The sequence below is a fragment of the Leopardus geoffroyi genome, chromosome A2, assembly GCF_018350155.1.
Source record: "Leopardus geoffroyi isolate Oge1 chromosome A2, O.geoffroyi_Oge1_pat1.0, whole genome shotgun sequence".
In the NCBI taxonomy this organism is placed as follows: Eukaryota; Metazoa; Chordata; class Mammalia; order Carnivora; family Felidae; genus Leopardus; species Leopardus geoffroyi.
Window position 1 is genome coordinate 1,890,203 of NC_059331.1, and position 16,392 is coordinate 1,906,594.

General features: G+C 49.1%; 1 protein-coding gene across 1 annotated transcript; it reads left to right on the plus strand.

Moving 5' to 3' along the window:
- The first annotated feature begins 1,055 nt into the window (after positions 1-1,055).
- Positions 1,056-14,775, plus strand: ZNF555 (zinc finger protein 555). The gene is made up of 4 exons (XM_045491386.1): positions 1,056-1,221; positions 11,197-11,323; positions 11,759-11,942; positions 13,053-14,775. The coding sequence occupies exons 1-4, from the start codon at positions 1,219-1,221 to the stop codon at positions 14,611-14,613; spliced, it is 1,875 nt and encodes a 624-aa protein (XP_045347342.1). The 5' UTR covers positions 1,056-1,218; the 3' UTR covers positions 14,614-14,775.
- Positions 14,776-16,392: the final 1,617 nt, after the last annotated feature.

Here is a 16,392-nt window from a genome sequence, read left to right on the forward strand (position 1 = left end):
TAGCTTATGAATCCAACAAGTCATTTATTTTTAACTCGAAGCTTTTTGTGTATTAATTTTCTAAACACTCATTTTTATGACAGCGTATAAAACCTTTTTGCAACCCCCCCCCCGATTTTTTTTTTTTTTAATTCTGTTTGTAAATCAAGTAAGTGGTACCAAGCGTTTGGACGTCCAGACCCAGCCTAGGCACAGTTTTCTTAAGCGGGTAGGCCTTATTAGATACCTTGGGTGTTAAGCCCCCATTTATTAAGTGTTTGCAGGTCCGTCCCAAAGCCTTACGGAAGCTTTCCTGTTGTTTCAAATCAGTTAAGATAGGAACTCAATTGCCTCGGGGACATCACGCTTTTAGGCTGCAGAATTCCCTGGGGACACAACAGAAACCTGATTCGAAATACATGTCTCTGCAGCGTAAAACGCACACCTGCGGGTTTCAAAAGCTGCCCGCACTGGAGCGGGGCGCCAGGTCCCGATCCCCCGCAATTAGCGGACCTCCAGGACCGGGACGGGGCCGGAGCCTCAGATGTCAAAGGTCACTCCTGAACCCCGAGCCCGACCCGGCCTTCCGTGCGGTGACGTCACTGCGTAGGGTCTTTGTTCTTGAACAAAGAGTACTCGTCCACGGTCACCTCGCCTCCGGGCCTTCCGGCCCTGTCTTCTCGGTCCCAGCTCCGGGCAGGGGACGCTCCGCGGGGAAACCGAGTCAGGAGGTCAGGGCCTGCCACGCCGCGCCACCAGGAGGCTCAACTCCCGGCGCACATCCGGAGCGAGCGGGTCAGCCACGTGTGTCGGGACGGCCTGTCGCTCAGGTGCAGGGGTGTGGCCACGGAGAACCGTCCAATCAGAACGACAAGGGCGTTTCTCGAAACACAATCAGGGGCCCCGGGGGCGGTGCCTGGATAACTAGCCAATCAGGGACTTGAGTGAGGAGCACTGTCCAATCAAGGGCACCAGAGGCGGGTCTAGGAAAAGTATCCAATCAGGAGCCCTGGGAGAGGGAGGACTCTGAGCACCATCCAATCAGGGCGCGGGGGCCCGGAACACCGTCCAATCAGGCGCGGGGGCGGGCGCGCTTGCGGCCGCGTGGACGTGGCTCCGGGCAGGTCCCGGGGGCTCCTGCGCACCTGCCCGCGCGGACCCAGGTGTCCTCTCACCTGCCCGGCCCTCCGGCCCGGGGGGAGGACGTCTTCCCCGGAGAGCTCGGAGCCGGGCCCCGACATGGTGAGTGCGCGCGGCCCGGGCCGAGACCGGGAGTAGCTGGTTCCATCCGGCCGGAACCCGCTCCCTGAGGCCGCGGCCCGGGTGTCCCCGTCCCCGGGGCTCCCGACCCGAGTCTCCGCCTTCGGGCGAGGGAGGGGGGGGATGTTGGGGACTCGCAGTCCTGGGTTGCCCCCCACCTCGGGGGGCGGGCGAGGAGTGTGGGGGGACCTGTCTGGGGCCCTGGGCTCGGGGTGGGGGGGACCCCCTGACAGATCATTGGCCCCAGGTAACCGCTCCTGGAAGGGACGTGGCAGACAGCCGACTGGATCTGGGGCTGAGGGGAGAGGCGGTTCCGGCGCCTGGGTTCCCCCCTGCGGGGGGCTGGTGCGGCCTCCTGCGACGCGTCATGCCCTCCCCTCAACACCTGCAGCGGGCCCGGGGTCGGCGCCCTTTGTTCGGGGGTGCAGTGCGGGGGCCCTGCACCGCGCCTGCCTGGTTCGTTCCCCCCCCCCCCCCCCCCCAGAAGATGTATTCACTTACCGGATCCTCTGTGTTTTAGCAGATGTCAAACCCGTTTAGTTAATAGCGCGAAGGCGAGCATGAAATGTTTTCAAAGGAGTGGATTTCAGAAAAATAAGAAAATGCCTTACATTCCATTTGTTAAACGTTCTCTGGAAGTCCGTCCCCGTGTGTAGTAAGTTTCTCAGGTCTGTGCCTTTGGGTGATGACAGGTGGAATCCCGGGCCTCCCCGGGAAAGCCTTTCTGGGGAAAAGAGTGTCCGCGGAATAGAGAACATCTCCCTTCCCGTGGGCTGCGGAGGAACGAATACCCTTCCGCAAAGCGTGGTAGGTCAGTTGGTAAATTAGAAGGATAAACCAGTCTGTGAGATCGGTTGGCCAATCTCGTTGAGTTGGCCGCGTGGAGCATTTGTGACAGTACCTTTTCCTTTTATTTCGGATGCACTTTGCTGTAATGTGCAACAAATTAGTGTCCATGGAAGGGGTAGGAATGCAAGCATCTTTGTTATTTAGAAGTCAGTCTGTCACTGTCTCATGAATTAAAGTGTTCATCATTTCTGCCTCCGCTCTTCAGGGTCTGTCCCGCCGTGAATCGAGTTTCCCCGTAGGCCTGGACCCGTTTCCCATTGATTCGGCTGTCTTCCATCATGGCGGAGTGCTGTTGCCTTAAAATCCCCAGTGTCGGCAGGCCCTGCCTTGTTATTTAGAACACTTTGCCTGTCCTTGAACATTTGTTCTTCTTGTTAGATTTGCAGAATTACTCTTTGTCTAGTCCCCCCAAAAAAAACCACACTTGGGCTTGTGGGTTTAATAGAATATTCCGAAGACTGTAGGTCTGTCTTGGGAGGGTTGGTATCTTAGTAACGGTGAGATCTTGTCTCTGTGCTTTCTTTCCATTTATTTCTTTTTGGGTATTAACCCTTAATGGTTTCAGATTTTTCCATTTGGCTCTTTCTATAGCTTTCATTTTACTTATTTGATACTACTGAAATTTGGTTTTCACCATGGTATGTGTTATCTTTTTTAAATGAATTTTTGACTTGCTGTTAATGAAATTTGGTTTCATATTGAATTTTTATCCTGGAATCTTGTTAAAAACCTTATTTTGTGACTGTCATTTTTGTTACGTCGGTGTCCCGTATATAGTTTTTAAAAAAAAATTTTTTTTAACGTTTATTTATTTTTGAGGCAGAGAGAGACAGAGCATGAACAGGGGAGGGGCAGAGAGAGAGGGAGACACAGAATCGGAAACGGGCTCCAGGCTCTGAGCGGTCGGCACAGAGCCCAACACGGGGCTCAAATTCACGGACCGTGAGATCGTGACCTGAGCCGAAGTCGGATGCTTAACCGACCGAGCCACCCAGGCGCCCCCCGTATATACCGTTTTTAAGCTTAGGCACGAAGACCAGTGTTTGTTTTCTAGTATTGGACCTGTGTTTATTTTCTGGTGGTACCGGATCAGATCTCTAGTATAATGTTGATTAAATCAAGAGTGAGGTGCCAGGCATACCTGATTTGTACCCAATTGTTTTGGAGGAAACAATGAGCTTCATACCGTTTTATATGATCTTTGTTCTGTTTTGAACCTTCTTTCATTGGTTCTCCTTGACCAGGTTGGGCATGTTACCATCATTTCCCAGTGGTAAGATTTTTTACGTATGATTGCTGAATATTATAAAATGGCTTTTGACGTCTCTTGGGAGCATTACACGTAAATCACACGAATTGGTTTTAGCATAGTCTGTTGTGTAATATAGCACTAATGCAGGAAAATGCATTTGACACAGGTTCAGTTGACAGATACCTTAAGAAAGAACCCTCCGTGCAGTGAAATTCAGCCGTAAATGTAGAACAAGGCTTCACACGAGAAGCCCCACTCGAAGTGAACCCCAGGCAGGCCCTCTCCCTCTCCAGGGGTAACGAATACGTAGAAGTATATGAAGACTTGTATGTGTGTATTTGTGGTTCTGCCCATAGAGTTCCGTACACGCATATCGTTACATGTGTGTATGTAACATGTACATGTGTGTATGTTTTTTAGCGATTTAGGTATCCATCTGCAGCATAATCTGAAATGATTAATTTCCCTGCTCTCCTCTCCTCTGCCCTGCAGCCATTCATATGTATCTATGTCAATAGCCACACAGAGATCAATGAATGACACACAAACACACACGTCAACATATATACGTTCTTCCGAACCCGCTTGTGTGGCACATTTCCCGTAGTACGGCAACTTGATTTTCTTATTTATCATTTTCCTCCCAAGAGAATTTAAAATCCACGTGGTTCAGAATTCTTGTTTTGTTCAGCGCTGCAGCCCCGGTGCCCGCAGGTTCTAGGACCCAAGTAACCGCGACCTGAATACAGTTCACTCCGCAAAAGAGCCAGAGGTAAGGTCCTCAGACAGAGCGGTCCTGCAGGGACACAGGGCTCTGCCACGAGCAGGAGCGTGAGGGCATGAGGGCAATAGGAGAGGTTCCTGTTGCCTACTCACCTTAGTGCCCGGCAGAAGTCAGTGCATTCTTCTTACCACACTGGGAAACAGCAGTCACAACAGAGAAACCACCACACGGTATGTGTACGAGTGCAGGCGTTGGAGGAGTTTTGGGGATGTTACCGACCGTCCTGCATTTCCTCTGCCGTGAGCCAGTTTTAATAATACCTGCTTTGCAGAGTTTTTAAGAATATCCGAGCTAATGCATACGAGGCTTTTGGCAGAATCTTTTGCATACACTGGGTTCTGCATGGCACTTAAAAAATTAATTTCATAAAGATGGTGGATTTGAGCCAGGTGTGTTGGGAGTCCCTGTCTCCATCTGCTGGGGCTGCTGTAACAAAAATGCCACAGACCAGGGGCACCCGGGTGGCTCAGTCGGTTGAATGTCCAACTTCGGCTCAGGTCATGATCTCACGGTTTGTGAGTCCGAGCCCCGCATCGGGCTCTGTGCTGACAGCTCAGAGCCCGGAGCCTGCTTCAGATTCTGTGTCCCCCCGGTCTCTCTCTGCCCCTCCCCAGCTTGCGTTCTGTCTCTCAAAAATAAACATTTTAAAAATAAAATAAAATTGAGGCGCCTGGGTGGCTTAGTCGGTTGAGTGTCCGACTTTGGCTCGGGTCGTGATCTCACGGTTTGTCAGTCCGAGCCCCACATCGGGCTCCGTGCTGAGAGCTTAGGGCCTGGAGCCTGCTTCCGATTCTGTGTCTCCCTCTCTCTCTGCCCCTCCCCCACTCATGGTGTCTTTCTTTCTAAAAAATAAATAAACATTAAAAAAATGCCACAGACCAGGCGCTTATAAACAATACACATTTGGGGCACCTGGGTGGCGCAGTCGGTTAAGCGTCCGACTTCAGCCAGGTCACGATCTCGCGGTCCGTGAGTTCGAGCCCCGCGTCAGGCTCTGGGCTGATGGCTCAGAGCCTGGAGCCCGTTTCAGATTCTGTGTCTCCCTCTCTCTCTGCCCCTCCCCTGTTCATGCTCTGTCTCTCTCTGTCTCAAAAATAAATAAACGTTAAACAGTATACATTTGTCTCTCACAGTTCTGGAGACCGAGAAGTCCAAGGTCAAGGTGTCTTGATGTCAGATTTGGCAGATTTCTGGCAGAATTCGTGTCTGGTGAGGACCTTCTTCCTGGCTCACAGACAGTGGTCTCCTCACTGTGTGCTCACATGGCGGGAGGGACGAGGGAGCTCTCTCGGGCCTCTTATAAGGGCACTCACCCCACCTATGAGGGCTGAAACCTCCTGGCCTAATCCCCTCCCCAGGGCCCCACCTCTTAGTACCCTCACACTAAAGTTAGGATTGAACCTGAATTTTGGCACAAAAACATTTCAGTCCGTAGCAGTCCCCAAGACCGCCCTTAAGTTCAGAGGTCCATTAGGAGGACTCCCAGGACTCAGCACGTAGTTGCACTCACGGCCCTGATTTATTACAGCGCGAGAGAATACAGCACCAGGTCAGCAGAGGGGAAATGTGCCTGGGGCCAAGTCCCGAGGACACCAGCCACAGGGTTCCAGGTGTCCCCTCCGGGGACATCATGCAGGATATGCTCAGTCCTTCCAGTAGCCCGGAGTGAGGGCACATGTAAATGGTGTCTGCCAGGGAAGCTAACGAGAGACTCTGGTACCGGGTCATGGAGACACCCTATGCCTAGCACGCACCAACATTCTAGACTCCCAGAAGGAAAGCTGGTCTTCAGCACAAGACATGACTAGCATAACAAGACATAGGGAGCCTCTCCTAACAGGGTGGTGGGAAGCCTTCCCAAATCCAAGTTCCTGTGAACCAGCCAAGGGCCAACCTTGGGAGCAGGACTCAGGCCTATTAAGTTAACACTTCTGAACAGCCCATTCCGGGGCACCTGGGTGGCTCAGTCGGTTGAGTGTCTGACTTCAGCTCAGGCCATGATCTCACAGCTCGTGGGTTCGAGCCCCGCGTCGGGCTCTGTGCCGACAACTCGGAGCCTGGAGCCTGCTTCGGATTCTGTGTCTCCCTCTCTCTCCACCCCTCCCCTGCTCATGCTCTGTCTCTCTCTGTCTCAAAAATAAATAAAAACATCAAAAAAAATTTTTGAACAGTCCGTTCCTTTGGCCCTTGGACAAGACATCTTTACAGCAAAATTATTATCAGTGGCACCTTGTGTAGCCGAGTGAGACCAGTCTGTGGTATTGGTTTTCGTCATGCCCTTTATGGGTCCTGACTTGTCCAGTTCAAGCAAATCCCGTTGCTCATAAAGGTAAAGGTCTTAGAACATTAGGAGGCTTCATCCTCAAAATTTCTGTATTGTTTCATTTTCACCTGGCCTCAGGTGTCCGTTCTGGCATGGCACAACTCTGGCTGACTTTTCTGAGTGTCTTTCAGGGATAAGATAGCGCCCTGATGGGATATGCGTTAGGCAGCCAGGTCAGCGGGTCCCCACTGTGGACTCTGGGGTGGGGGGGCTTGCCCTGGAGTTTTCAGTGCAGCCTATTTATTATTGTTTTTAAAAATATTTTTATTGGGGCGCCTGGGTGGCGCAGTCGGTTAAGCATCCGACTTCAGCCAGGTCACGATCTCGCGGTCCGTGAGTTCGAGCCCCGCGTCAGGCTCTGGGCTGATGGCTCAGAGCCTGGAGCCTGTTTCCGATTCTGTGTCTCCCTCTCTCTCTGCCCCTTCCCCGTTCATGCTCTGCCTCTCTCTGTCCCAAAAATAAATTAAAAAAAGTTGAAAAAAAAATTTTATTTATTTTTGAGAGAGAGGGAGACAGGGTATGAGTGGGGGAGGGGCAAAGAGGGAGGGAGATAGAATATGAAGCAGGCTCCAGGCTCTGAGCTGTCAGCACAGAGCCCGGTGTGGGGCTTGAACTCACGAACCGCGAGATCATGACCGCATCCGTCTTTGGCTCAGGTCATGAGTCGGACGCTTAACCGACTGAGCCACCCGGGCGCCCCAGCCTATTTTTTTAACTTTATTTATTTTGAGAGACCGGGAGAGAAGGGGCCGTGGGGGTGGGGGGGGGTGGAGGTGAATGGGGGAGGAGCAGGGGGAGACAGAATCCCAAGCAGTCCCCACGCGGTCAGCACAGAGCCCAACATGGCGCTCGAACTGACGAATCACGGGATCATGACCTGAGCCGAAGTCGGACGCTTAGCCAACTGAGCCACCCGGGCGCCCTCAATGCAGCCTATTTGAAGTAACGCAGTCTGGTCCTTGTTAGCAGGGATGCCTGCGGTGGTCACCTTCAGACACTTTTGTGACCCACAACACTAGTTCGTCCACCTCACCGGTGGGGACGGCATCTGGGGGTGGTCTGTGTGGAAAGTAACGGAAACGAACAGCTTGATTTCAGATTGTCTCATTGGAGAACAAGGCCTTCATCACCGGCAACCGCGAGTGACCCAGATGGACCACCTGGAGGTTGTCGTGGGTTAGGACCTCAGACAAGTGTCCTAAGTTTGCAGGGTTCCCAGTCAGAGTCCTGTTCCTGGAGCTTGCACCTGCTTTCAGAGCAGCCCAGCGTGCAGTGAGGCTAAAACAGCCATTGCGGACACTGCGGGCCATTAGCTTGCAGTCAAGTTCAGGCGGTTCGCAATTCCCCAAATCACCAGGGGCCTCTTTTAGAAGCAGCAGAGCTGAGACGCTGCAGGGTCAGAACTGTGTGTTCCAAGCTGCACGTGTGGTCCCTGCTCTCATCGGAGTCCACGTGACACACTGCCGGACCGTCGTCTGCCTCTAGCGGCCATCAGAAATGGGTTTTGGTGGGGCGCCTCGGTGGTGGTTCAGTCAGTTGAGCATTTGACTTCAGTTCAGGTCATGATCTTGCAGTCTGTGGGTTCGAGCCCCGCGTCGGGGTCTGTGCTGACAGCTCAGAGCTGGAGCTGGCCTGGAGCTGCTTTGGATTCTGTATCTCCCTCTCTGCCCCTCCCCTGCTCACGCCCTGTCTCTCACCCTCTCAAAAATAATAAACTTAAAAAAAAAAAAAGAAAGAAAAAGAAGTAGGTTTTTGTAAGAGCTCTTTGGCAAGCTGAAAACTTGTACTTAAAATTCCCAAAGCATCTCTCCATTTAGAGATTGCCTGCTTCACAGACCTCTGGTTGTGAACCTCCGGGAGGTAAAAACTCAGTAAAAAACCTAAACTTGTTCTACCACTTAGGAGTTTAAATTCCACCCCATGCACCAGTGGCAACAAGCAAGGGGGTCGTGTCCTGTCCACACTGTTTCCCTGCACTGGTTGGGATGATTCCTTTAGCATTTATTACATTACAGGCATGTGCGTCCATTTTTATCTTACTTGCAGATGCAGTAGCCACAAAACAAAACCAATTTAAGTGAAAAACCCACAAAACAACCTTTTCCCTTTTTCCTCATCACAAACTTATTTGAAGCCGTTTGAGTTCTGTAGTGTTGCCGTAACAAGTGACCATAAACTGGGTGGCTTCAGAACTTACTCTCTCAGATTCTGGAGGCTGGAAGCCCAAGATCAAGATGGCGAAGGGTTGTGCTTCTGTGTCATCCTGGTGTCTTACGGCCTCGGGCAGCCCCGGGTGTTCTTTTGTTGGTGACGGTATAATTCCAATCTCTGCACCCCATCTTCACGTGGCTGCCGTCCCTGCGTGTCCTTGACTTTGCATTGGCATTCCCCCTTCAGGATGCCACCAGCCAGATTGGATTTGGGCCCATCCTACCGACCTTGTCTTAACTGGGTTACATTTGCAAAGATCTTATTTCCAAGGAAGGTCACATTCATAGATACCAAGGGTTAGAATTTCAGCGTACCTTTTTGGGAGACAGCGTAACCCACGATGAGGCCCTCGTAGTGAGTCCAGCATTTACTGGGTAACACTACAGCTGCCAGGGACGATCCCGGCTGCCATGTGAGGGGTGGGCCGGGAGGCAGAAGGATGGGGAGAGGGTCCCTGCCCCTGTTCCCTTGGTTTATCTGAAGTTCTGCTCCAGTCCTGGAAACTGATTTAACTAATTTTTTTCTCCCAGCACAATGCAAACTTTTCATATATTTTGCCCATCCATAGTTTACCCTTGGGAACCTGGGGGCCCTTTCTCCTCCTGCCTGGAAGAGAGAACAAAAATCAGAGACCTCACCAAAGCTGTGTTTTGTTTAAGTCTTCTCGCTCAGATAGCATGGCCCAAAGCAGCAGTATACCCAGCGCGCCAGCCCCCCTTGGGGATGGACCTCTGTCATCTTTACCTCTGTCAACTCTTGATTCATGACAGACTGCAGCTCAGCTGTCTCTCCATACCTTCTCTCCATACACATGGCTTCTGCTATGTTTCAGTGAGCCAGGGGTGTTCTAGCAGATTCCACTTCTGATGCCAACTGTGTCCGGTGTCCCCCAAGACCATCCTTGTGTCCTGCGAGTAGGACCCTCGTGACTTAGCGTATAGTTTTACTCGTGATTGTGATCTGTTACAACGAACGGAGACACAGCAGAGCTAGCACAGGGAACAGGCACGTGGGGAAAAGTGTTCTTTCCCGGTGGAGTCACACGGAGGGCGCCCAGCAATGAGTCTTGACGACGCGGGAGGTACCGTCACGCAGGGAGTCTTGGTAGAGACCCAGCGCCCGGCATTTTGACTCCAGACTCCCAGAAGGAAGGCAGGAGTTGTGTATTAACGTGTCACGTGCACAGCAGTTTAGACTCCATGGGTGAGATCAGTCAGGCTGGTGTGAAACCTGAAACCCAGGTTCCCAGACACCAGTCTTGCCAGGAGTTGTGTCTACGAATAAAGTTAAGGCCCCTGATGGCACGTTTCGTACACACTAGGAGTGGGGATTCACTGCAGCTGACTCAGGGACTGGTTGCTCCCTGTGTGCGTCACGGGGATTTTCCCATTCAGCTGCTACCCTGTTGAACAGGTAAATTCTGGCAGCAGAACTGCTGACTGAGAGTATTTTCTCCTGCTCATAGATGTCAGTGGGCCGATGAACTTAGACCAGGGTTCAAGGGAGGCATGCAGCTCAGTGGGTCCTGTGCTCTCAGGGGTTGGCCTGACATGCTCACGTGCCCAGCAGGGGAGGGACAGGGGGAGGAGAGGAATTGAGAGCATGGCCTCTGGGATGATGTATGGAGGGGGGAGCTTTTACCTGCAACTTGATACGTGGGAGGGTTTCCTTTGTAGGAAGGCACTGCCTAACCGGATCTGTTTTTATCATCACGGGCGAATTCACTGATGGGTGTTTTTGACTTCAGTTAACCCCCTGGTGGGATGGGACTCGACCTTCTCCTCAGTACTTTTCCATGTTTCTGGTGGAAAGAGCTGCTTGTCACCAGATAACGTTTGTCTGGTGGGGGTCCGGCGGGCAGTCGCACTGAGACTCGGGGGTGTGGGGAATGAATGGATGCAGGTCTGTTTCCTCTCCCCTGAGCTCTGACCTCTCAACAACTTTCTGTCCTATTCCTGTATGACACAAATACATAAACAGTACTTCCTCAAGAGAATTTTGTCATTTACCCAGTAGGACCTGTCTACTTAGGGCCTGGAGTTAAGATGTTGTGGTCAGTGGGCCCCTGCTGCAAGTTGGATTCCCCCAAGTCTCTCAGGAAGGAAAAGTCCCCAATCCTTGAGTGTGTTCTTATTTCAAAAAACCTCACCCACGTTTGACCTGGGGCTTGCCATGGTGCGCAACAGGGAAGGAGCGAAAGTAGTTTGTATCACAAAGGACCGGTGGGTCTTAAAATGCAAGTATTTGATTCATTTGGAGAGCTGTTCTGTGAATTCTCCATTGTGGTCCGAACCCTTTGGTTAAAGGAGAACGAGATTTGATGTGGTTGCCGTAAGAGTGTAAAGATAAGTTCAGTAGGGTGAGTGGTACTGTTGAACTTGTGAGGAGGATGTAAGTGTGGCCAGAGCGAGAGATCTGATGATTGAGTCATAGAGTGGACGTTGGGTGACCACAGGGTCTTGTCTGAATGTCCTGTGAATTGAATCGACTCGCTCTGGAGTCTCAACTTTCCTTCTGCACGTATGTCGGGTGTTTTAGGACTCCGTGGTCTTTGAGGATGTGGCTGTGGACTTTACCCAGGAGGAGTGGGCTTTGCTGGATTCTGCTCAGAGGAAGCTCTACAGAGACGTGATGCTGGAAAACTTGAAAAACCTGGCCGCAGTGGGTAAGAGTGACCTCGTTCCTTCACGCGGTTGTTTGGAGAATAAGCATTTCTTACACATCAAGCCTGTTTCAAGATTTTAAATGTGGAAAGGGAATGCTTATTAATTAGTAAGCCAGGGTCACAACCATCAGAGAGCTAGAATCTTATAATGTCTGCATGAGAATGAGAATCTTTGTATTAAGCTGATTTTTTTTTTCTTTCTATAAAGCAAGCTCCCTTTGCGTCATCAGAAAATACCGATTTCATGGGTCATTAAGGAGCCCAATGAAGTTTATGTAACCGTATGAGAATTCAACTGCCTTCGTTCAATTGCTTACCGTTTTGAGCCCTCATACTTGTATCGGTGAAGTCCCGATACAGCTAAAGTCCTCAGTGAAATTTCAACTAACAGCTACCTTCTTCCTTTAAAACTTTTGTTCCCTTTTTTGCTTTCAGATGATGAGACTCAATTGAAGGCCAATGGGTCTGTTTCTCAGCAGGATGCTTATGGGAATAAAATATCCAAGGGAAACAAATTGGCAAAGTTCACCAGAAATGAATCCTGGGCCTCTGTTTTAGGGGAAATTTGGGAAGAACTCAGCACGGAAGATCAGCCCACAAACCAGGGGAGACACCTGAGGTGAGCTGCACTCACAAAAGAAAGCAGTATTCCAGGAGAGAATCCTAGTATGTCATGAAATTTAAAAAGCAAAGAAAACAAGTCACCCACAGGAGCCTAGATCAAATTTGTTTACTCAGTGAGAATCTTTACAAAAAAAAATTTCCTTAAATATGATGTTGATGTTGAGTGTTAGAAACATAATTCAGTTGGAAACAATTAGGAGGAAAAGCCCATGTTTAAGAAATTGTTTTCAGGGAGCCTGGGGGGCTCGGTCCGTTGAGCACCCGCCTTTGGCTCAGGTCATGATCTCATGGTTTGTGGGTTCAAGCCCCGCATTGGGCTGTGTGCTGACATCTCAGAGCCTGGAGCCTGCTTCAGATTCTGTGTCTCCCTCTCTGCCCCTCCCTCCCTCACGCTCTGTGTGTGTGTCTCTCTCTCAGAAATAAGTAAACATTGGGGCGCCTGGGTGGCTCAGTCGGTTAAGCGTCCGACTTCAGCCAGGTCACGATCTCGCCGTCTGTGGGTTCGAGCCCCGCGTCAGGCTCTGGGCTGATGGCTCAGAGCCTGGAGCCTGTTTCCGATTCTGTGTCTCCCTCTCTCTCTGCCCCTCCCCCGTTCATGCTCTGTCTCTCTCTGTCCCAAAAATAAATAAACGTTGAAAAAAAAAAAATTAAAAAAAAAAAAAAGAAATAAGTAAACATTAAAAAAAAAAAAAAAAAAGAAACTGTTTTCATCATGCCTATGGTTCAATCTCCTCATGATATTGTTTACTCTGCTTTATCAGATAGCCTACACATTCACTGAAATTGATGAAAATGTAATCCTTTTTTTTTTAATGTTTATTTATTTTTGAGAGACAGAGAGAGACAGAGCATGAGCAGGGGAGGAGTAGAGAGAGAGAGAGAGAGGGAGACACAGAATCCAAAGCAGGCTCCAGGCTCTGAGCTGTCAGCACAGAGCCTGGCATGGGGCTTGAACTCACAAACCATGAGATCATGACCTGAGCCAAAGTTGGACGCCTAACCGACTGAGCCATCCACGCGCCCCTAAGAATGTAATGCTGATACTTATTAGTAAATATTAAATCATTAGTCAAACTGTTGATAACATGCTTCTTCTTCTTAACAGATATCCTGTGGTGGAGAGACTCTCTGAAAGTAATGGTCAGTGCAGGGGAGGCTCCAGTCAGATTCCAAATCTTAATCTGTATGAGAAAACTCTTTGTGGAGTTAAAGAGGATGAATGCAGTGAGTATGAGAAAGTCTTCGGGCGTCACTCCCTCGAGAATCACATCGCCATGCACGCTGGACACAAAGCGTATCAGTGTCAGGAGTGTGGGCGGGCCTATACCTGTCGTGCACACCTAAGAATGCATGTGAGAACCCACAACAGAGAGAGAACTTACGCGTGTAAATTATGTGGAAAAACCTTTCCTCGTAGCTCTTCCCTCAACCGGCACGTAAGGATTCACACTGCTGAGAAAACCTATGAGTGTCAGCAGTGTGGGAAAGCCTTCATTGATTTCTCAAGTCTTACTAGTCATGTGAGAACTCACACTGGAGAGAAGCCATATAAGTGCAAGGAATGTGGGAAAGCCTTCAGTTATTCCTCAACTTTCCGGAGACACATGATAACGCACACTGGAGAGAAGCCCTATAAATGTAAAGAATGTGGGGAAGCCTTCAGCTACTCCTCAACTTTTCGGAGGCATATGATCTCACACACTGGGGAGACACCACATAAATGTAAGGAATGTGGAGAAGCCTTCAGCTACTCCTCAGCTTTTCGCAGGCACATGATCTCACACACTGGAGAGAAGCCCTACGAATGTAAACAGTGTGGGAAAACCTTTATTTACCTGCAGTCCTTCCGGAGACACGAAAGGATTCACACTGGAGAGAAACCCTACGAATGCAAACAGTGTGGGAAAACCTTCATTTATCCCCAGTCCTTTCGAAGACACGAAAGGACTCATGGTGGACAGAAGCCCTATGAGTGCAGCCAGTGTGGGAAAGCCTTCAGCCATCCCTCGTCCTTTCGAGGGCATATGAGAGTGCACACTGGGGAGAAACCTTATGAATGCAGTCAGTGTGGCAAAACTTTCAACTGGCCCATCTCCTTACGAAGACATATGAGGACACACACCAGAGAGAAACCCTACGAGTGCAAACAGTGTGGGAAAGCCTTCAATTTGTCTGCTTGCTTTCGAGAACATGTGTGGATGCATCCAGGAGACAAGTCCTATCAATGCAAGCTATGCGGGAAAGCGTTCTATTGCCACATATCCTTACAGAAACACATGAGAAGGCACACCGCAGAGAAACTCTATGAATGCAAGCAGTGCGGGAAAGCTTTCAGTTGGCCTGAACTCCTGCAGCAGCACGTGAGAACACATACCGCGGAGAAACCCTATGAATGTAAGGAATGCGGGAAGGTCTTCAAATGGCCGTCATCCTTGCCGATACATATGAGAGTGCACACTGGAGAGAAACCCTATGAATGTAAGGAGTGTGGGAAGGCCTTTAGTTGTTCCTCATCCTTAAGAAGACATGTAAGGATACACACTACCGAGAGACACTACTTATGCACTGCGGGAAATTCTGCAGATGAATTCATGCCCCATGCTTCAGAAAATCCACACCAGGAGAGAAATCTGATAAAAGTTGTAAATATGGTACTGCCTTTGTGAGAACCCCATCAAAGCGGACCCATGGGGTGTGCATTTCCAGTTCTTTTACAGATAAAAACTTGGGTGCAGAATAGCTCTCCAAGTACTCTTAGCTTTCATACGAAAGTTTGCAAATACTATGTTTTCCCCTACATTTCAGTAAATAAACCTATCTTTACAGTTTGTTGGACTCCTGGTGATTTGAAGTGTGTTTTTAATACATAAGTAGTTTTAGTTTTTTAGTTCTTTAAATTCTTTAAGGGGTTTTTGGAACAATGACACTTTGGTATTTCTTGGGATTTTCTTACTAGCTTGGTGTGGCAGATCCTGGGTATCACCTGTTACGTATTTTCTGCCATACTGAGAATCTATTTATTTAATTTGGCCAGAGGAGCCTTATTGCATTTGCTCTACAAATAGTTTGCAGAAATGGATAATTATGCAGAGTTCTTCAAAGCATAGTCTCATGTGAATTGTCACTTTCAACTTTTTCCCTTTGCTCCTTGCCCTTGAGTGTGATTGGAAATTGGACAGTAGGCTTTTACTTGAGAGATACTTTGCAACCATGAGATATAAGACAGAGTTTGAGGTGGTTCTTCCAGATTGTATTATGTCAACGTGGGCAGTGTTGGGAACTACATTTCCCAGAAACCCTTCCCTTTACGTTCAGATTTACCAATAGCCTAACTTGGCACGAGATTTGGAGGGTGGAAGTGAAGAAGCCATTTCTGTTTGGAGCCATATTAAAGTGTGATAGATGCAAAGGAGCTTTTTTCCCCCCTGATTTTGGCCCTGCCAATCAAGAGTATCATGCAAAAGAAATGCCATGTGCTTGATTCCCATTTTTCTCAGAGTTGCAGGCTTCCATGAATATCTTCCTGAGCTACGTATAAAGGATCCATTTGTGTGGTCTTGCGCTCACAGTTTGGATATTCTTACAAACTCTGATGTGTCCTCTAGACCACTATTTCAGACTCATGGTTAGTGATCTTTTCTGATACTATGATTTCACTCTTCTCTAGATCTTCACATATGTGTATAAGGTCTAATTTGTATAGTGAACGCCTTATTTTCAATACTTCTAGTGACTCCGTGATCCTGATTCTGCCATAAAAGCTACAGTGTTGCTACAAAGCAAAATAACACATGGGACTTAGTTAACCTATTACATCTTATAGTGTGCTGAGTCAGTCCTTCGACGTGAGAAAAAAACACCTTCGTATACTAGATTTTGGGAGAGCCAAATGCTGTTTCTTGCTAAGGGTTTTACTGTTATGTTTGATTATGTGTCATTAAAAACAGTATGTATTTTATCAAGGGAAATCTTTTGTAGATATTTCCTAGAAATACACAGCTTACAGTGTTTTTATTATCATCTGTGCACTTACAGGATTACTTTTCTGGGGCTGCTGTAACAAAGTACCACAGTCGGGTGGCTTAGGACAACAGAAATTTTGGTCTGATGGTTCTGAAGGTAGAAGTCTAAGTTCAAAGTATTGGCCAGACCATGCTTCCTCTGAAGGTGCTAAGGAAGGGTCTGCTCCAGCCCTCTCCTAGCTTTCGGTAGTTCATTGGCTTGGGGCGATATAACTGATCTTTACTCTGCATTCTGCCCACATGCGTGTTTATCTCTTCATCTGGGGTTCTTTTTATAAGGACCACACATATCAAGTTAGGGCTCATCCTATTCCAGTATCACCTCCTCTAATTATACTGGTGGTAACTCTGTTTCTAAATAAGATCACATTCTGAGGTGCTGGGGATAGGACTGGTGGACAATTCAACCCGTAACTCTACCAA

Excerpts from the sequence above, each read along its gene's own strand:
- ZNF555 (XM_045491386.1), top strand. Across the intron at positions 11,324-11,758 it reads GAAAAACCTGGCCGCAGTGG|ATGATGAGACTCAATTGAAG; the intron begins GTAAGAGTGACC and ends TTTTGCTTTCAG. Across the intron at positions 11,943-13,052 it reads AACCAGGGGAGACACCTGAG|ATATCCTGTGGTGGAGAGAC; the intron begins GTGAGCTGCACT and ends TCTTCTTAACAG.